Source organism: Pangasianodon hypophthalmus, chromosome 13, assembly GCF_027358585.1.
Source record: "Pangasianodon hypophthalmus isolate fPanHyp1 chromosome 13, fPanHyp1.pri, whole genome shotgun sequence".
Taxonomy (NCBI): Eukaryota; Metazoa; Chordata; class Actinopteri; order Siluriformes; family Pangasiidae; genus Pangasianodon; species Pangasianodon hypophthalmus.
In genome coordinates this window covers 13,098,264-13,119,976 of record NC_069722.1, presented here as the reverse complement: position 1 = coordinate 13,119,976, position 21,713 = coordinate 13,098,264, and the positions used below count along the sequence as shown (strand labels likewise).

General features: G+C 38.5%; 2 protein-coding genes and 1 long non-coding RNA gene across 3 annotated transcripts in view; all 3 read right to left on the bottom strand.

Annotated features, from left to right (window-relative positions):
- Positions 1-228: 228 nt before the first annotated feature.
- syce2 (synaptonemal complex central element protein 2) lies at positions 229-6,246 on the bottom strand. The gene is made up of 5 exons (XM_026917087.3): positions 6,102-6,246; positions 5,625-5,711; positions 5,403-5,497; positions 4,083-4,278; positions 229-1,096 (listed from the first exon to the last, which is right to left on the bottom strand). Exons 2-5 carry the CDS (start codon positions 5,706-5,708, stop codon positions 902-904), a joined length of 570 nt encoding a protein of 189 aa, XP_026772888.1. The 5' UTR covers positions 5,709-5,711; positions 6,102-6,246; the 3' UTR covers positions 229-901.
- Positions 6,247-9,433: 3,187 nt separating this feature from the next.
- On the bottom strand, positions 9,434-12,040 carry LOC128319959 (uncharacterized). The gene is made up of 3 exons (XR_008303414.1): positions 11,854-12,040; positions 10,008-10,092; positions 9,434-9,738 (listed from the first exon to the last, which is right to left on the bottom strand). It is a non-coding gene; the product is annotated as an uncharacterized LOC128319959 (long non-coding RNA).
- A 4,365-nt stretch (positions 12,041-16,405) lies between these two features.
- Positions 16,406-21,713, bottom strand: part of farsa (phenylalanyl-tRNA synthetase subunit alpha) — a 12,846-nt gene continuing 7,538 nt past the window's right edge. Inside the window, exons 9-13 of the mRNA XM_026916004.3 lie at positions 21,423-21,522; positions 20,498-20,666; positions 20,247-20,324; positions 18,956-19,070; positions 16,406-17,087 (exon numbers count right to left, since the gene is read on the bottom strand). Of these exons, the coding sequence (XP_026771805.3) occupies positions 16,982-17,087; positions 18,956-19,070; positions 20,247-20,324; positions 20,498-20,666; positions 21,423-21,522 (568 nt within the window). The 3' untranslated portion in view covers positions 16,406-16,981. The remainder of the gene's footprint in view (positions 17,088-18,955; positions 19,071-20,246; positions 20,325-20,497; positions 20,667-21,422; positions 21,523-21,713) is intronic.

Genomic DNA, 21,713 nt, shown 5'->3' with positions numbered 1-21,713 from the left:
GACCAAGAGAATGAAGTAAGATACATGTAAGTGTAGAGTTCAGAAGCTGAACTTGTGCAGAAGGAATTGTGATTTGATGCTCAAAACAAATGGTGAAGCTGTTTATATGTCTATCTGATTTACTTTGAACTCTGATGAGCTCTATGAATCTTACTTTAGCAGACTAAAATGCTTAATTTAGCAGAGTAAAATAATATGGTGTTGAGAAATCTTTATTCCCTTTAGATATGGGTTCATTATTTTTCTATTACACTATAATATATCTGATTACTCTACTTGATGACTGTGGGGATAGTGACATATAAAATCTCATTTCCTGATAGTGCAGTGCTCTGGGATTTTGAGGATTTGCAAATGATCTTGTCCTCACTTTATGAATGTCTGTCTTTCTATATTTAGGGAATAGTTCATTGTGCTGTAACAAAAACTGATAAAAAACAAATCATTTACAGTGTAAATACATACAACTTTAATAAAACAAAATCAAAGTTCAAAACACAAGGTGGACTAATACATCTTCTGAGTCTTCCTTATAGCACTGTCTGAAGAACATGTTTGTTTTAAATGTAATCTTTCTGTTGCTCCACTGATGGAGTCTCTTGAATTCAATTTTACATTCATTCTTTTAATACAGTTCAACGTTCCTGCTATTCTTCCTCCCTCTTTAAACAGTATCACATACTACACTCTTTGTAAGTTGGATGATGGGAAATTATTCGCATCTTGCTACCACTGAGTGGGAATCATGCAAGTATGAAACAAGTACAAACAGTCACCCTGCCTTTATAATGAGGTATTTCTATTACATCAACAAATTCAACTACTTTGTTTTGGCTGTCACATGTCTGGTGCTATGGAAGTATTGTAGGCACTACAATGTTTGTGTGTGTGTGATTTGTATCTACTGGCCCGGGGTTTGCTGCAGACCTTTGTTAATGGCTGCCAGTGTATGGCTGGCTCCCTGGAGCTCCATGCTGAGCTGACTGCTGCGCTCCAACACTTCTGTGAGCTCAGTGAGCTTTATCTCCATCCCTCGGCTGTGTTTCTCATAATACTCAAACATCTGCTCCTTCACCTGCTGGCACATCTCACTCACCTACACCATCACACACAAACACACACTAGAGGTGTCAGAGAAAGATACAGAAATTATTCCTATTTGGATGGACATATGGACTGTGCTGTCAACTAAATGACATGAAGAGTGAGTATGGAACTGTCAAAAGTGTGGAGAATTGGGCTGCAGTTCTGGGCAGCTTTTACTTTTGCAGTAGACAGGCCCACTAAAGCCTCTTGGTTAGGAGTTGGTGGTGTTCTATTCCATAATTTGCTAGATGCTTTTACACAAAGTGTAAAGTGTGTTACAGAATGAATGCAATAGAATGCAATTCAGTGAATACACTTCATGAAATTTGAAATCATTTACAAAATATTTATTTGAAATATGCTTTCAGGGCAGCATGGTGGTGCAGTGTGTAGCATTTGCTGCCTCACAGCTCCCAGATCCTGAGCTTGGGTTTCTGTCTGTGCAGAGTTTCACGTGTTCTCCCCGTGTTTGTGTGGGTTTCCTCCGGGTTTTCTGGTTTCCCCCCCAGTGTCATGCGGGAAGGTGGATTGGCTCTAAATTGCCCCTAGGTGTGAGTGTGTGTGAATGAGGGTGCATGGTGACCAGGAATAAGTGGTTACTGAAGAGGAATGAATGTGCTTACACACATGAAATTCTAAGGTTGCAAAAATATGCTCAAGAAAATTTAGCTTGATAATTTAAAATCTCAGGTAATTCTTGGCCTTCTTATGGCACTGATGTATTTGTATGATGCTTTTCTAAAAAGATTCTCTAAAAACGGTTCAATCCTTACTGTATGTATGGAGTTTTGCATGTTCTCCCCCTGTCAGCTTTGGGTTCCTCCATGATCCTCCCTTGTTCCTATGTGTGAATGATTGTGTGAGTATGCATACATTGTTCCCTGCTATGGACTTGGCAACCAAGGTGTGTTCCCGCCTCATATCCTGTGTATCCAGGACTGGCTCTGAATCTATCACAGCCCTGACCAGGATAAAGTGGTTACAGAAGATGAATGAATAAATTTGTTGTTTTTGTTGCTCTTCAACTCAAGACATTCTCTTTCCAATCCTAATTTCCGGCACTTATTTCTCTTGTTCTGATTACGTCTTTGTTCTTGTCTAGAATATTTGCCACAGCATGACTAAAGAGGATCCAGTGACATGACACAGCCCTTGCCTTGTATTGTGTTTTATAGCTATTGATTTGCTACTTCTGTCTTCAAATCATCTGCCTTCTCTAGTTTCACTAAATCTTTAAGGGCCAACTTGTCCTTTTAAAAATGTTCACTGAAGCTTTCCCAAAAGGTGATCGCACAGTAATGCAGAAGCCTCTTGACCATATACATTTCCGCTCTTCACTACGCCTGCCTACCTAGAAGGACATGTATCTGAAACTTATATACAGTCAAGTCATAAGTATTTGGACAGTGACACAATTTTCATAATTTTGACTCTGTACACCACCACAATGGATTTGAAATGAAACAATCAAGATGTAATTGAAGTGTAGACTTTCAGCTTTAATTCAAGGGGTTTAACAAAAATACTACATTAAGCATTTTTCCAGAGTCCCTCCATTTACACAGGCTCAAAAGTAACTGGACAAACTATCATAAATATTAGGATTATTTTTAATACTTGGATGCAAATCCTTTGCAGTCAATGACTGCCAGAAATCTGGAACCCATGGACATCACCAAATGCTGAGTTTCCTCCCTTGAGATGCTTGGCCAGGCCTTTACTGCAGCTGGCGTCAGTTGTTGCTTGTTTGTGGGTCTTTCTGCCTTCAGTTTTGTCTTCAGTAAGTGAAAAGCTTGCTCAATTGGGCTGAGGTCATCAGACGTTTAAGAACATTTAATTTCTTTGCCTTAAGAGGCTCTTGGGTTGCTTTCACAGTATGTTATGGATCATTATCCATCTGTACGGTGAAGTGCTATCCTATCAGTTTTGCAGCATTTGACTGAATCTGAGCTTTTATCAGCAGTCACATCATCAATAAACAGCAGTGACCCAGTTCTACTGGCAGCCATACATGCCCATGCCATAACACTGCTTCCACCTTGTTTGACAGATGATGTGGTATACTTTGGATCACGAGCCCTTCCTTTCCTTCTCCATATTCTTCTCTTCCCATCATTCGGGTACAAGTTAATCTTGTTCCAGAACTGGGAAGACTTTTTTTTTTTAAGCAAAGTCTAACCGGGCCTTTCTGTTATTGAGTGTTACCACTGGTTTGCATCTTCTGGTAAATTGTCTGTATTTACATTCATGAAGGTGTCTCTTTGACAATGATATGCCTACCTCCTCCAGAGTATTCTTGACTTGGCTAGATGTTGTGAAGGGGTTTTTCTTCACCAAGGAAAGAATTCTGCAATCTTCCATGGTCTTCCAGGCCTTTTGGTGTTGCTGGGCTCACCAGTGCATTCATACGAAGTTGTTGATTTGGCCACTCCTAAAGTTTCTGCTATCTTTCTGATAGGTCTGTTTTTTTTTTTGTTTTTTTTTTCAGGCTAATGATGGCCTCCTTCACTTCATCGACACCTCTTTGGACTGTATATTGAGAGTTCTCATGAACAGCTACCAAATGCAAATTCAACATTTGGAATCAACTCCAGACCTTTTATCTCCTTAATTTGTCATGAAATAATGAGGAAACAGGCCACATCTGACCATTAAACTGCTTATCACTCAATTGTCCAATTACTTTTGAGCCTGTGAAAATGGAGGGACTCCTCCAAAAATGGCTGTAATTCCTAAATGGTAAATGAAATATTTTTTGTTAAACCCCTTGAATACTTACGGACCTGACCGTATTTTCCCAACACACCTACGGTAAAACCAATGTAAATTCAAATGAATCAAGGCCAGCCCTTGTGTAATCTTTTGTACCATGATACATTACAGCACATCATACTTCCCTGGTGCAAGCAGAAATATTTATTTCCTGAGCATCAAACATGTAGATGTTATTTCAGAGTGTTGTTTCACAGACTTGGACTCTACATAATAGCCAATACCTTCTTCATTAGCTTCTCCTCAAAGCTGTTCATGAGTTTCTGGTCCATTGCCCGGCTCTGGTTGATCCTCTCTATAAGGTCTTGTGCTTTCTTCCCAATTTCATCTATTCTTGTGTTACTAGGGGTGGAGACAACACCCTCATCCACCTCGTTTATTGGTGAACTGCTGTGTGAGACATTAATGCCTGAATCCTCGCTTTAAAAATGTTAAAAAGAGAGAAACAGAGAGAAAGAAAGGACATTTAACATGGCCAATGTCTAGACCACCAATAATAACTTCATTCATATAGGACCTGTACATTAAAGTGTTCTAAGGTATTCTAAGGTGTTCAAACGACTATTAAGACATAATTAAAAACAAAAATAAATGAATTAAAGGCATAAACGATTTATGCAAAATGGAAGTTACTATGTTAAAATGATAATGTAAGGAATAAAACACATCAGTCCTTATAGGAAAATAATATATTTATTTATTTTAAAGAACAACATATAATACGTTTAATACATTTATAGTTATATTTCATGTTGTCGAACAACCCCGAAACAAGTTACTTCCTGTTATCACTTATGTTACAGCAGCTATAAACAATCGTTCCCACTTTCTCTTGATGTTAATATGAAAAAAAAATGCACTTTGTTACTTAGAAACCATGATGTCCTCTGTCCTGAAGACTTTTCTGTGGAGGAAAACTTAAAGGGACAGCTAACTCTGTTCCAAAGCCTGACTCTGGTGACTCCTTCCAAAAAAATTAAATAAATATCTCCGTACAGAAAATGTCACCAATTAATTATTCTTTTTTTTTTTTAAACGACACTTTTATCCATGTATTATTAACCTTAGATTATGTTTCTGCAATATCATATTAGAGCCAGTGCATTAATATAAACCTGTGATGTGACTTGCAGCTGGCACTACTGTCAGAACGGCTGTTACAGACAATTAATCAACACCTTCTGAGCAATCACAATCAAAAATTTAACAACACTGTTGTATAATAATTATTAACACTAATATTTTTTGTTGGGTATTTTATTGTAAGAATGTGCCAACTGACAGAATCCCACATCTTCTGTGAAATTAACCGGACTGTTTGAGCCGAGATGAAATGGGATAAAGGCGATGCACGACAGTGTTATAAATCGTGTAGGATACAACCCATCAGCAAAGGCAACATTTAAACATTTCTCTGTCATTATTGTTATCGACATTTTTCAAAGGCAGCATGGACTGAGAGGTAACTACGTCCCTGTCCCAGTGGTGCTCACAAGCACTGCATTACTTGGTACTTGGCACTTTTTCAGCATCATCACACTTACCTTTGCTGCTCATGGCTATCATCCAGGGTTACAAATGGCAGTGTTTCACCAGTTGAGTCGTGGTCTAAACTACACCCATGACCCTCTTCTAACACCTAGGAAATAATAAATAAGAATAATGGAGCTTGTTCATTTGGCTTTGTCATGTCAACATACAGTGTGTCTTTGGGTAACATTTAATAACATTTAATAACACAAATCTGATTTATGTTAAGACTCTACCTTTGCTGACACACGGTGATGAGTGGCTTTAGGTGTTGAGTGAAATGTAGCAGAACCAGGATGTCCAAAGAAGTGGTGCGCCATGGCCTGTTAAACCCAGAGGAATGCAAAAGAGTATCAGGAGCTAGTTAATCCAATACACAGCTCAGTTAACCCACTAACATGCTTAATTTGGCTCAATTGGCCAAAATAACTGGTTAACCTAGCTATATAATGTAAACACTGTCGCTATTACCATACCACCAAGGCACCAAACAGTAACTTAAGTTTCAACCATTCGAATTGTATATTTTTTAATTAGTTAACTTCATCTAGCCACATTTCAGGGTAAGGACTTGTACATCCATGCTAACAGTTAGCTATGCTTAACGAGCAGGACAAAACACAAACGTCATCATACAGCTCATAGTAATCAATCTGGTTAAATTGAAATCTTAATTCAGCATCCTAAGAATATTATTTCAACAAGTCATATACCAAAATGATTAAACCTCCACGATATATTTGCTTGTAATTGTAGTTTAACTGCGTTTACAAACAGTTGCCGTTAAATAGACATTTCCCAACGGCCTCGCAGAATCCGCACGCGCGCAGAATCACGCTAAAGCATCGACTCTGTACTGATGTGCCGTTCTGTACTGGCGAACCGAATCTTTCTGCTTTGAATACTGTACTGAATCACTGGCTAAACGATTCACTCGTACCGCTTGGCGAAGAGTCGTTCATTCGTTAAAGATTTGCTCGTTTCAGTGCTGCAACCTCCTGTATAACTACAGCTTTCCTCCACAGCTCCATTGGGTGAGTGGAACATGGAGCATATTTCTTAAACTGTACTGTACTGTAAATTCAAATTTTTAATGGCTGTATGCAGAACAGCACAAAGGTGTATACACACACACACACACACACACACACACACACATATATATATATATATATATATATATATATATATATATATATATATATGGCTGTTCTGCATACAGCCATTAAAAATTTGAATTTACAGAATTCAAATTTACATTATATATATATATATATATATATATATATATATATAAACTAGTAAATTTATGTAATAAATAATTAACACACACACACATACATACAACTTATTTGTTTATATATTGTGTTTATATATTGTGTTTATATATATATATATATATATATATATATATATATATATATATATATATATATATATATAACAGTATATACTAGTGTTACTTATTTTGTAACATACACTTGTTTGCACATCTGTTTTGCACATTCCTGTTGGATGTATGCAATACTGTGTATTGATTATATCAGTTATTGTACCTATTTTTGTATTCTTCTATTTTTTTTCTACTTTGTCTACTTTGTATCTTTTCCTTATATGTTGTATCCCTGTATTTTTTCCCCTTATTAGGTAAGGTTAGGTTCAACTGTATTGCATTGTCAGAGTACAAGTGCAGAGACAATGAAATGCAGTCAGCATCCAACCAGCAGTGCAAATAGTAAATAAGTTAAATGAGGTAAAAAGGTTACAGTGCAATAAGTTAAGATAACTGTGTACAGGTAACATTAAACAGTATGATGCATACCAGTAATGCAAATGGCAGTTAAGTTAAATGAAGTAAATAAGAATTATGGTGCAGTAAGTTGAAATAAATAGTATACAGGTAGAGGTCAATAGTATGATGCATGCAATACAATATGATGCATCCCATGTTGTATGTTGTATCCCATTGTATGTTGCACTCATCTAAGTACAGGAAGCACCTGTAAGCCAGAAACAAATTCTTCATGTGTGCCTTGGCCAAGAAAGATGTTTCTGATTTTTCTGAAATGAGTGCAGGTGTGTGACTGCTCATTTACAAGTAATGACAGAAAGGGAACTGTAAAGATCCATTCACAAAACATTCACATTATCCTTATTTTTATATCACTACATATAGTGACCAGCTGTGAAAATACGCCTGAGATGTTGACCGTCTTTGCCATCTGGTAAGTGCTGGTAGATAGCAGACAGTTTCTGAATTACGGCTATTAAAATAACACAACTGTTAGAAATTAGCAATTAGAAAACCTCAAACATTTACTGATCAGTTTAGTCAAATAATAAGGATGGAACCTAACAACTGGCAAATGTGGTCTATCACTACACAGGCTGTTGTATTTTACAAGAAATTAAACAACAGTAATAAGTGTTTGACCATACAGACCTTTTGTAATGGACATGTAACCTGAAACTGTGTTTCTAGCATTAAAATTGTATGCAAGATTACAGCCTCCCAACAAAACTGAACACAGCAGTGAGTAAAAGATTTAGTACATTACTGCTGTGAGTATTAAGGTGGTCAACAAATTATTATAGGGAATTTCGTTCTTTATCAATCATACACAGCATGCAGTAACTATTCTACTGTCATCCTTCTTTCTTTGTATTTCAAGTGACAGATCTGACCTGAGCGAGTGCTATAGCTAACTAGCTAGCTGCATTCAGATGGAGTTTCTGAGCAGTGATGCTCCGAAGCATGATGGGGTTATATAATTGCATTAAGACATTTATCTGGGAATTCGGAATTTCCAGAGGAAGAGCAAACCCGCTTATTAAATGCACTGCTGGCCCTAATGTGCATTTGTGGAATACAGTGAGCAGTAATCCCTAAATGGACAAATCCCTGTGCTGCTGTGTTCATGTTAATGCACAGCACTAATAACAAAGAGAGAGTGATTGTGCAAAACACGGATAATCCTAATGGTATTTCAAGGTAAAAGGGGAATTTTAAGGTTCTATGTAGTGTCAGTTGTGTAATGAAGAAAACACATCTGCTTATTCAAACTAAGATTCACATTGTAATGGCAGTTAATCAGGCCTGCACGAAAACAGGCACGTGCTAATGTTTTCAAATAACAAGATTTAGACTGCTTGCAATAGACAGGTGAAAAGACTTTGTGGTGAAAATATGAGCGACAGACAAAGTCAAGCTAGAGACCAAATTTCACTGGAATGCAAAAACTAAAATAGAAAGCAACAAGAGGTGCAGGAATAGAGGAAGGCAGGACACAGTAGGGATAGGATGACACAGAATGGATGTCTGAATAGACAAAACCTGAGATTCACATAATAATTTAAACCTCACTGCTGACACACATCAGATCCATTAAAATGCCTTTTAGTATGCAAACCGCTACAAAAAAAAATGTCATCTTAGCAAGTGAATGTGGTCAAATTTATCTAGTATGTCGTATTGTAAGATTAAAATAAACCAAATATAAGATTACTAAACCTATTTCTAGACATTATTACTTATTTCAAGCTTGTAATTTTCTTGTTCTATCGGCTTCTTTTTAGAAATAAATGCTTAAAATGAGTAAAATGATCTAGAACAAGACTTTATTTCAAGATTGAAATATGTGCAAATGGCTTGAAAAGGTTTAATAATCTTATGTTTGGTTTACTGTAATCTTATAATAGGAAATATTAGATATATTTGACTATATTCAAGATGTTATCTCTTGCTAAGATGTCATTTTTTGCACTGAACCTACTCTGTATGTACAAAGCCTTACATACCACTATATCATTTCAAAATAAAGCATGTTATATTTGTTTTCAATATCCATTTAATTCTCATGTTAAAGTATGTGCTGATATTTCTCTTGGTGGTTTTCTAAAATTTACCTACTGGCTCCAGGAATAAAGAATAATTATATTTGCCTTAATAAAGATTAAACCAAACCATTTGAGGACAGCTGTCACGAGCACTAGATTGAACGTTAATGCAAGAGGTTTAATATAACACATGGGAATAAACAAAGAACAGGATAATGAAGCAGGGAAACAAAGCAACAGTAACGAAAAATATCTCTAATAAACACATAGAAGAAGGTGTCTAGGAGGGCGAAAGACACGCTCACAGGAATGAGCAAGGCTTCACACTCAGCTGAATGTGATAGGTGTTTAAATAGTTCATGGTTAACAAGTTCCAGATGTTAGAACTCAGGGTAGAAGGAGTGATGATCCATGACAGAGGTACAGGATGGATTGGTGGACTGGTGTCTGTGTATTGCCCTGTAACTGACTGGTGACCATCAAGTGTGTATTCAGGTCTTGCCCCCAGTGTTCCTGCAATAGGGAGGCAAACACTTTTGCACATTATTGGACTATTCGTTCATTCATTCATTCATTCATTCATTCATTCATCTTCAGTATCCGTATTATCCTGGTCAGGGGATCTGGATCCTATCCCAGTAACACTGAATATGAAGCAGAAATACACCCAGTGTGGGAGACCAGTCCATTGCAGGGCATGATGCACGCACACACACACAACACACACACGTTCACACACTCATTCATAACTAAGGACAATTTAGAATAGCCACTCCACCTACCTGCATATTTTTGGGAAGTGGGATAGAAACCGGAGAAGGAAACCCACGTAGACACACTTGGAACATCCGCACAGGCAAGCAGAGGCTGAAACCAGTGACACTGGAGCTGTGAGTTGGCAATGCTTACTGCTTACAGTAAAGAGACAGTGAAGGATCATGTCCCCAAACACTCAGTCAAGTGCAAGAATATAACATCTAATTTACAAGCTTTAATGTAACATGATTACATTGACTAGGAATTATTACGTTTAGAACAGGGGTGCCCAACTCCAGTCTTAGAGAAGGGATTAGATTAGCATTTATTAGATTTCCCTTCTCTAAAACCCTTTTAATTAACCCCTGGTAATTAATGGTGTAATTCTGGGCAATCCTATCTGTTTTGACTCTCAAAAAGCACACACATACAACCCTTCCCTTCAGTGTTCCTTCAAACTACAGGCCTATGCTAGAATGTCTGAATAGAGATTGAGCTTTGTGCTGGCTGAAAAATAGATGTTTGCATTTTGTTTTTGTCTAACTACATGATATGTTGACAATAAAAATCCATCTTCTTAATTAATCCTAAAATTAATGAATTATTAATAAAATTAACCACCAACAATGAATTCTTGCTTCCCCACAAATAAATTCAGCAGGGTTCTGTATCCACTTCCAGCCTGCCTAGCCTGTAACTGCAATAATCTCCAGGGGATTTTGGAATGGGGGAGCATGGTGACTTAGGAGTTAGCACTGTTACCTCGCACCTCCAGGGTTGAGGGTTTGAATCCCACCTCTGCCGTGTGTGTGTGTGTGTGTGTGTGTGTGTGTCCTCCCCATGCTTCGGGGGATTCTTTTGGGTACTCTGGCTTCCTCCCCCAGTCCAAAGACTTGTTGTAGGCTGATTGGCATTTCCAAATTGTCCATTGTGTGTGTGTGTGTGTGTGTGTGTGTGTGTGTGTGTGTGTGTGTGTGTGATTGTGCCCTGCAAAGGACTGGCACCCCGTCCAGGATGTCTCCCACCTTGTGCCCTGAGGCTCCTGGGATAGGCTCCGGGTTACCCTTCGACACTGTGTAGGATAAGCGGTACAGAGAATTGATGGATGGATAGATGAGTTTTGGAGTGGCCTGATCTACAAAAGTCCAGGAGAAACCCATCAGTCCAGTAGTGTGGTCTGAAAGAGATCCTTTATCTTGTGAGTAAATCAATCACAATGTACACTCTTTTCACTCAAGCCTTCGCTGTTCTCCAACAACCAAGAGTGCTCTCTTATATAAGGGACATACTGTGATCTCAGGTGTCACTTAATATTTTAGACAGGATGATAGATGATAGATTGCCAAAAACACAAGCAAATTAAAATCTTAAATTATGAATGTTACATTTTATGAAGGGAGTAATCTAGTGTAGTCTGTGTGAAAGATACACCTCAATCAGACTCCATCCATCTATTTTCTGTACCGTTTATCCTACACAAGGTCACGGGGAGCCTGGAGCCTATCCCAGGGGATCTGGAGCACAAGGCGGGGAACACCCTGGATGGGGTGCCAACTCATCACAGGGCACAATCGCACACACACTCACACACCCATTCACCCACTACGGACAGATTGGAAATGCTAATCAGCCTACAATGGCATGTCTTTGGACTGGGGGAGGAAACCGGAGTACCTAGAGGAAACCCCTTAAGCGCAGGGAGAACATGCAAACTCCACACACACAGGGCGGAGGCGTCAATCAGACTCAAGTGCATTAAATGTTTTAATGAAATACCCGAACATATTTTGTCCTTTTTTTTCCAGAATAAAAAAAGAGTTAATTTCAAGGAAAGTTAAAGTAACAATAAATAAATAAATAAATAAATAACACCTGAATCATTTAGCTGACACATCATTCACATAGTATCTTCAAAATGGGTCATGATTAGCTTTACCAAGTACCGCATTTAGACGGATTAGCTGAGTAAACAGATGCCTAGGTGAAAAGAAGCACCAGTTCAGGGAGACGCCTCTCGTGGAATCCACAGCCTAATTAGCGTTAGCGCGTTACCGAGGGACGCGCGTGCTTCCCCGGTGTCCACTGCACATGCGCAGTAGGGAGGCGCTCTGGGCGCGCGCAAGAGCCGCACCAGAGGACAAACAGCGGCCAGCGGCAGCGACTCACACTCCTGATCAGCTGTGTGGTGGAAGAGTCATTCATTTAAACTGTATTATCTTTCTTTATTTAAAAAAAAAAAAGTGGACATCATGACCATTACATTACAGGTATGTTTGATCAGTTATTGATCAGTTGATCATTTGATTATTGATTATTGATCACAGTCTATAATGATTTTTTTATTCTATGCTGAAGTGGAATTTTTTGTCAAAATGTTCTGAATGTCTGTAAATATCTGTCTATAGAATATTGGACTCACATTGCAAGGAGTGAATTAGTGAAGGAGGAAAAGAAGCTCTTGGGAATAATTAAACAGAAAGACTGATGTCCCTGAACATGACCAGTTTGAACATCACAGATGAGAGTGGACATGCCTATCAGTACTCCTTTCCTGCTGAGGATGCTTTATATGAGGAGTACAAGGCAACAACCCGGGACTTGATTCCTCTCCCCAAAGCTGTGCTCTATTTGTTAATGGCTGCTCTGGTGGTGGTCGCAGTGGCTTATGCCATAGTGGGACATCTGATCAAAGACCTGGCCAGCGATGTAGTAGGTAAGAAGACTACAGGACGATATGCAGTGCTGTCACCGTGTCCAGGTTTTTAGACATGGGGTGGCAAAGGGAGAGCTAGAGTACAGAGGAGATCAAATCTCATTAGGTACATAACAAAGTTACTTTTGCAGAATATCTTGTTTGTTTGAGAACATAATGACATTACTGTTTAGTGTTCCAGTTCCTCTATAGTTCCTAATACTCAAAGAATCTCGTCAAAATACCCACATTTAAATAAACACAATCAAGTTAGATATGATTCATTAATCTGCATAAATTGCGCAGGACTAATAGAACTCTCAGTGGTGTTTTGACGTCATGTTGGGGTGGCAAGCCTTATTACAAGGATGGCAGATGTCACACTGTTCCCACACACCTAAAGCTATGGTGATCCTGTATAGATAGATAGATAGATAGATAGATAGATAGATAGATTTCACATGTGGTTATGTGAGTAATGTGATCACATGTAGAAAACATGTGAAAGTGCATTTCAAAATGTTATGCCCTGAAATGGCACGTGAACCCAAGTAAACTCACTGTGTGTTAAAGTGTGATCATTTTTCACGTTAAATAAAAAAAATCATGTCAAAATAAACAAATTGTGTGTAAAAAAAATCACATGTGAAAATAAATGAATTATGTGTAAAAAAAAATCATGTGTGAAAATAAATAAATCAAGTAAAAAAAACATGAAAAATGAATCTGGTGTAAAAATAAATAAATAAAAAAGAAATTAACGATGTATAAAACACATGTTAAAAAAAATAACGTGTAAAAACTCCCCATGTGTGCAACGTAACATGAAGTGTGTGAAAAGCATGTGTGTGACTTTTCTATAAAGGAGTGGCAAAAGCTTTATTATTAAAAACATGGCCTAATTTAGTAAGAGATTGTCATTCAGAAAGAATAATTAAAATAGTTAAAAACAGTTCTACCATCTTACAATAAATGTATGAGTATCCCTATATTACAAATATGACTGAGTTAAAAGAATAAGTGACTACGAATGAAAGCACTTTAATTTGTTGAACAAAATCAGGTAAAGTCAGTCATGTTTAAGATTGAGATTTGATTGGGTTCAATTATTACCCAGAGACTGAAAGACTCAGGCTGTATGTAGTAATAGTATTGAGTACTAATTAACTTTCAAACGCAACTTAGCAATCACACATATCTCTTTTTTTCTCTAGACTGTGCACTTGGCCCAAATGAGGATGACCTGGAGAAAGAGAATGACGTAAGAAGCACCAGCCCTAACCCTGTTACACTGTCTCTCTCCCAAACCAATGCCTTCCACCTGTGGGACCAGGATGACGTAGTGATCCCGCTGCCTCCAGAGGACAGCCCTCAGACAAGTCCCTTAGTGCTGGCTGCTATCCCCTACATCCCATCCTTCTTCCCTCATATAGGACACTCGCAGGTCCCCTCCTCTGTCAGTACTACCAACAGTCATGAGCCGCCCTACAGCCCTGGCTTTAACTGCTCTATTCCGCAAGATCTATAAAAGGCCATGGAATCAACATCAACATCTCTCACACCCAGTGTGTTTTGGCTGTATAATTTGAGTAATGCACATGTTGGATTGGAAGTTGATGGTTAAATTGTGATCAAGTTGCCTAAAATGGAGTGTCCCAATAGAAAGAGCAGCAAAATACCCATTTTAACCATCACCTTAAACAAGTCGAAATAAATTGATTTGTCATCATTTGTTTTCTAAACCTGTACCTATTCAAATGTTCTCACTGTACAGCTATGGGTCATGCTATGGTCACTTCAGTTGCGCTTTTTTGCTATTGCGTAAGATGATTTCCAGAAGATGCACATCCAAATATTTCCAAATAAGTAAGGAGTAACAAAATGATTCAAGGCTTGTCCTCCGAATGACTTCTTTCTTGTGCTCTTGTTGATGTGGAAGACACCACCCCAAGACTGATCTTTCAAAAACACAGGCAGCAGGTATCAAATGGGTGTCATTTGAAGATCTGCAACAGTATGAACTTGGCCCATGAGTCTGAGACTCCCAAGTGGAAATCTTTGCACATCAAGGAGCCTGGAGGATGGCAAGAGATGAAGCCTTGGAAAATTGAAAATGTACTTACATTTGACATTACTAATACACATGAACAGTGTGTCATGTTGCATAGATAATAATTTGATTATGGCATTGGCTTGATCACTAGCTGTAACTTGACCAGCATTTCAATACTCAAACATTTCAAGTTCTGTAATTGCTTTTTCTATATTGAGTGCTTTTGCTCAAGTTGAACAGGTTTAATCAATTAGAACTGACAGCATTACTTTGTACTAGCAAGTACCTACAGAGTAACTAGCACCTGTTGTACCACACAATCCTGTATCATGTAAACATATGACTTGTATTACAATAGAAACTGCAGAAATTCAATGGCTTTTAATCCAAATGTTTCCCCCCAATTTGGTCATCCACCAGTCAGCTCTCCCTCATCATATGACAACTACCAACTGGGGAGGGTGAAGGCCAAAACATGCTTCCTCCAAGACAAATGAAGCCAATCAAATCTTTTCGAACTGCTGCTCATGCTGCATAACACACGCATACATACATAAGCTCTCAGATGATGGCAATTGGCTAGTGTCACTGTGATTGACAAGGGAGAGAGTATGCTATCCCTCCCACCCAGAGAGCACAAGATTGCTTCCTTGGCTCCTGGTCACAGATGACTATGCCATCTTTGGGATTTAAACTTGCAACCTCAGAATGACAGGTCACCACTCATGAGCCTTTGAAGTGTTTTTGTAATTCTAAGAAAGCAGACACACAAGAAAGGTGGTTTAAACAAGTTTCAGAGGATAGGTGATTTCAGAGTGAAGACTTCAGAGCTGCCCCCAGGCACAGGGGCTTAGTGGTTAGCACATTTGCCTCATACCTCCAGGGTTGGGGGTTCAAATCCTGCCTCTGCCCTGTGTTCATGGAGTTTGCATGTTCTCCCTGTGCTTTGGGGGTTTCCTACAGTCCAAAGACATGAGTTGTAGGTTGACTGGCATCTCTAAATTGTTCGTTGTGTGTATGATTGTGCCCTGTGATGGGTTGGCACCCACCCCCACCTTGTGCCCTGAGTCCCCTGGAATAGGCTTCAGGCTCCCCGCAACCCTGTGTAGGATAAGTGGTACAGCAAATGGATGGATGGCTTTCAAAGCTTGCAACATTTCACTACCTAAATTCACAGCAAATTGTTCACTTGCTAACTAACAGGTTACCCACTGATCAGCCAAATGCCCACACAGAACAAGATTTTCTTAACCTGAAATGGTCAGACACACACAGACAAATAGAATAGTCAGGTATTTCAAAAAATGCTAGTGAGAAGTGTATTTCAATAGCAAACCAACATTTTTTAACCTCATCTTTACCTCAGTCTGTCAGAGTCTACGAGAACTGTGTATCTGTCTTAAAATTACTGGTGTATGTAGATGTTTATGTTAAAAGTCACCCATTAAGACATGTGACTGCTTGCATCCCTCAAGCAAACATCTAAACAAGCACATTAAGCTTCATCTGACGTTAAGACATTGACTGACAGATTAGGAGGTGGATATTTAAGCTCTTTAATTACACAAATAACCTTCAAGTACAATCTCTCTCTCTCTCTCTCACACACACACACACACACACACACACACACACACACACACACACACACACACACACACACCTTAAAAGCACAGAGATTCAATTTTTAAACATGTTTAATTTATCATTTTTACAACATGAATGCTTCCCTTTAAGCTGGTGTATTTGCATTGTGAGTTGTGAAGGTAACAGAGTATCAGCATTATTTTTGCAAGACATGGGCCAGAAGAAATGGTACTTCATTTAATACAAGCACTAAGTCAGTAATAAAAGACATACAGATCAACTGCTTACAGTCAGAACCAGTAGGGCTGAGTCAGAATGCTAATTAACTAGTACTAACATTAGCTCTGAGTGCATGCAGATTTGATTGGAGTAGTGCATCTGTATGGGGATAATATAAACGTAATTTATAGCCGGCAGCTTCACCTAAAATATGTCATAATTCTTTTTTTTTTTTCCAGTCCGTCAAAGGTGTCAGCCCAACTTAGTCTCTTAATCATTGAGATACTGACAGTGGACCCCAGCAGAGTGTATGTCAGAGTGTCACTGGCGTGATTTACACAGGGCAATGTGGACTGATCCAGGATGCTTGAATGAATCCATGAGACTGGCGTATGAGAGGCTTCTAAAGAGACAGGCTTTTCTTTCCTGTGATTGTTCCTGAGTGCAGTTTAAGAGTCCAGGCGACACACTGGGCTGTCGTACACCATCTGCAGGTTTACTTTGTGCCCCACAAGCTCACGGATGTTGTTGATGCCGTACTTGATCATGGTGGGCCTGTGGTGAAAAGAGTGCAGTCTTTAAACTTCAATTTACGCACACACTCAAAATCTATATAGATAAGTTAACTGTAGGCGAGTAATCCCAGCCTGAAGCGATTTAAAAGTAGGGCAAACGTGTGCGTGGGGTTGCGCAATCAAACACAGCTGGATCCTTCCAAGCTGCCAGAAACAAGCCGAGATAAATACACAATCCTCGATGCCAGGTCAGAGTTTGAAAGGTAACCTGATTAGACAGTGGTACAAGGTTTGGGGTATCTATGGAACTCCCTCTCCCTCACACAGTGGTGGACAAATCATTCATTTATTATTTAGCCCATTGGGAAAGTGAAACCTTCACCATGCTTACCAAGTCCCATTTTAAACTTGCCCAGAGGCACAATTAACTAGACTAAAGACTAACGCAACTAATGTAATTCAACTCAAAAGTATGACAAACTACTTATGTGCATTAATACTGACTACAAAAAATAAGTGAGTACTCGAATCCCTCGGAGGAGGCTTATTTATGAAGGCATAGTTTCTCATCACATTCTCTTATCACATGTAAAAGCATTATTGGAGTTCCTGGAGCGAGGCCTAGGCATAAAAAAAAAAAAACCCTGAATACAAAACACTAGCATGCCACGTTTACATCCTTACTTGTACCTGGTCATCCTGAACCTTGTAGTCGTATTCATATTATATTAGGGTTACATCCTTAATATGATCTAACAGTTAGTTAGTGTGAATTAACTCTGAATTAAAAACTAATAGCTCAGACTGCTTTTCCCAGGTGCCCTGGCTAGCAATTTGTCCACCTCTGTAATAGTTATACAATCTCACACACTTCTAGATTCAAACTGATGTTTATCCACACCTATCCAACACACAATTGGAGCCTCTCATCCAAAATAAAGCAAGGCAGTGGAATTTATGTTTAAACTAGAAATGGCACAGTACAACTTTATTTTCCAATACCGAAACCTTGAGTATCGGCTAATACTGATATCCATCCGATATTGTTTTCTTTAAAAATGTCTAAGCTTTAAAATGTTTTTTTAAATGAAGCACTTCACATTTATACTGACATATTATACTTTTTCACAAAAAAAATCACTTTACATTGTAAATATAATAAATATAATAAAGTATAAAGGGTATAATAAAATTAATCCTAACAAATGCAAAAAACAATCATGTCTATTTGGCCCTGTTCAGGCCTGGTATTAACAGGCGTCTTTATCATCTTTATCCATTAGCCTAGCCGCAGAGAGTTCGACTGCTCAGCGTGATTTCCAAACAGTTTCAGTAATTACACATTTTACAGCTAATGATGCAGTGTGTTAGTTGGTCCTTCACTGCTGTCCGAGACACATTCGCATTCACACTACGAATGCGATGTGGTCATATGCGTCCCACACCACCTCCAAATGTGGTTTGAGTGATCAGATCATAATACGTCTTTGAGATGCACTGGACCCCGCTCACATCTGTACTTCGCGCTCAACACTCACCCAGGACGCATGTTAATGCCAGCTGTGAACGAGGTCTTTATATGTAAACATTTCCAGTTTTGAAAATAAATTACTTTTCCGAATCCAATTATAATTTTTGCCATTTCCAACAGGATCCGATATCCAGTATGTTTGATCTCTGATATCCGATCCAATATTTTTTTGCTGATATCACCCCGACACAGACACAGATACTGGGTATCGCTATCAGATCTGTGCCATCACTAGTTAAAACTTGTGTTTGTGTGTATATGTGAAATTTTAATTCAGTGGAAGTGATTATGGGATGTTGGTATGGTATTATCTTTAACCAGGCAACATTATGCTTATGGCATTTTACGGTAATTTGATTACTGGATGAGAGACTCACCGCTCCAAAGACAGCCCCCAGGCGATGACAGACACGTCCTCTGGTAAACCCATAGGCAGCAGCATCTCAGGTCTGAAGACCCCAGAGTTCCCAACCTCTACCCACTTCTTCAGCCCTAATCAGAGAGAGAGAGAGAGAGAGAGTATTAGTTTTCTGCAGGACCTACTGAGGTGGAGCTTGCATTGATTGCTGAAATACAAGCTTCACAGAATGACCTTCCTCCCTATCATTTAAAAACCCATGTCCAACTAACAAGCAATTACAAAAGCATGTTTTATATCAGCATTGCTGCAGAACGGTCAATTTGGATCGTTTCTGCACGAGTGTCAAAGAAAAATGTTGAGGAGTGTATTTTTTTTTTTACATGCTTTTTAATGTCACCCTGCTTGCAGCAATCAATGAAGGCTTGAAGCGTGAAATTGCTCGCGTTTCCGCACATGATTTAAATGTTAACATAATTTTTGTGCAACAAAGCAAACGCAATAAAAAGATTCGATCTCAGCTTGTTCCAATTTGCTGTGTTGTTTTTGCCACACAATGAAGTATCAGAACCATGTCACAGTTTGCTTCACTGGTCCCTGCAGCGTGGACGAAACACAACTGAGAAACTCATTGAGGAACTTTAGATTTTGTTTACGAGATTTCTGGGACTGTTTAATTTTGGAGCATCTGTGGAAACATGCATAACACCTATTAGTCAGAATAAGACCAAAATTGATTAATTTGCTATTTGAAAAAAATATAATAATAATAATAATAATAATAATAATAAACTTAGGCTAAGGGGCATATGGGTAAAGGGAGGGTCTGAAAATGTCCTCATAAAACTTGATAGAGAAAGGTAAACAAACCTTTGACATGCATTCATAAAAATCAATATATCGTATCGTATCATATTTTATACTGTTCTTTTCACATATTGTATTTGTTTTCCTTATTCTTTATTATTCTTTGGAACAGACCCAGAACACTGTATTTCCTGCAGCAGTTCAGCTCTGCCTTTTGGCTCAGTTTGCATCTCAGACGTCAGTTAGCAGCTCATATCTTTAAAAAAAATAATAAAAAAAATTTGCCCACAGCCCAAAATACATAGCACATTTGGTTCACTTCCTGCAATTGGGTCGATTCAGGGTCGAATTGCATTCTCACTGTAACTGAAATGTGATAGAGAACACATGGAAACAGACTGAGATAACCTCTGCACTCTCAGATCAGTTGTTCTATTTGATTCAAACAGACTAAACACTGTATGTGTGCAAGCGGAGAAAAAGATGCTTTCCGTCTTGCTTACCTTCATGATAGCTGAACACCTCCATGCTGGGCTCAGTGTAAGGGTTGTAAGCTGGCTTGAAACGCAATTTAGTGATTCCTATTTTTAAAAAAAAAAAAAAGGGGGGGGGGGGTGGCATGGTATTTTAAATACTATGTCTGAAAAAGCATTGCAACTCAACAAATAATCAAATCAGTTTCTAGGAATCTCTCCTGATTCTAAATTCAGGAGACCATTCAGCTTGTTGGAGAGGGATGGACAGTAGAACGTACCCAGTTTGGTGAAGAACTGATGCAGAACCCCCATCAGGTCTCCCAGCGTCAGGCCATAATCAGCCACCACACCCTCGATCTGATGGAACTCAGCCAGGTGAGTGGCGTCCAGCGTCTCGTTGCGAAACACACGGTCTATAGAGAAGTACTTCACTGGGGTGAACTTCTCCTGAATGACAGGGAGACACACACAATATCTGAATGAGAAGTGTAACATTGTACTGAAACATTATTATTGTTATAATATTAATGTGATTTTATACCAGTACAGATAATGGTATAAGTTTTAAACCTTTAAAAAAAAATAAAAAATAAAAAACAGAAGGCAAAAACCACTAAACATCATGTGACCTTTTAAGTAAAAAAAAAAAAAAAAAAAAAAAAAAAAAAATTCTAGCAGTTTTCCAAACCCAGTAATTTGAATTTATTGTCTCATTCAAAAAAACAAAGTTGCAAGCAGACACCATAAATTAACAAAAATGTAATGCAAAAAAAAGAATGCTATGTAAAGAATAAAACATTATCTGTGACGTAATGCTGTTATAATCGACAAAGTTGGTCATTTTCCTATAACAGCATGTCCCGAAGTTTTTATTCTTCATATACCACGGCAACACCACATCACACTTTTAAACCATCTATAGTCACATTTAATGTTGTGTAACATCCCAAGGCAAGTTAGTACCTGTTACCACGTAACTTATAGTGTCTATGGCACTACTGTCAGAGCCATGCTGTTACAGAAAACTAATCAACACCTTCTGACCAATCAGAACTGAGAATTCAACAATGCTGTTTTTAATGTCACGTATTCATATAGTTCACACAGCCTACTGTGGTTCAGCCCTTACCTTAATCATGCGAGTGTTTTGAAGAACTGATATAAATTTAAACGTGTGGTGGGAATGAGAATTTGAGTGTTTACCTGCTGGGCTAGTTTGTAGAGCATGCGTGCGCTCACGGCTGTCGTGTGTGTCCGGAGGATGTTTTTCTGAGCTTCCTCAATCTTCCAGTCGTACTTGTACCTGGCACAGGTAATATTAAGAGGATAATGAAGCAACATCAAAATCCACTGAAAAACTGTATACAGTAAAACAGGATGGGCTTGAACCTCATTCCAATTAATTCATTACAGGTCGCGTTATTCTGCGCAAACCAAAACCAGTACTGAACGCAATATTTAATAACTTTAAAACCAGTTTTTTTGTGTTTGTGT

What these genes read in the sequence shown, in the direction of transcription:
- syce2 (XM_026917087.3), bottom strand. Translation starts at nt 5,708, where the DNA reads ATGGCGCACCACTTCTTTGGACATCCTGGTTCTGCTACATTTCACTCA. An exon ending in GATAGCCATGAGCAGCAAAG is followed by an intron (nt 4,279 to 5,402) that starts GTAAGTGTGATG and finishes ACATTTTTAAAG; the next exon opens with CGAGGATTCAGGCATTAATG. An exon ending in AGGAGAAGCTAATGAAGAAG is followed by an intron (nt 1,097 to 4,082) that starts GTATTGGCTATT and finishes GTGATGGTGTAG; the next exon opens with GTGAGTGAGATGTGCCAGCA.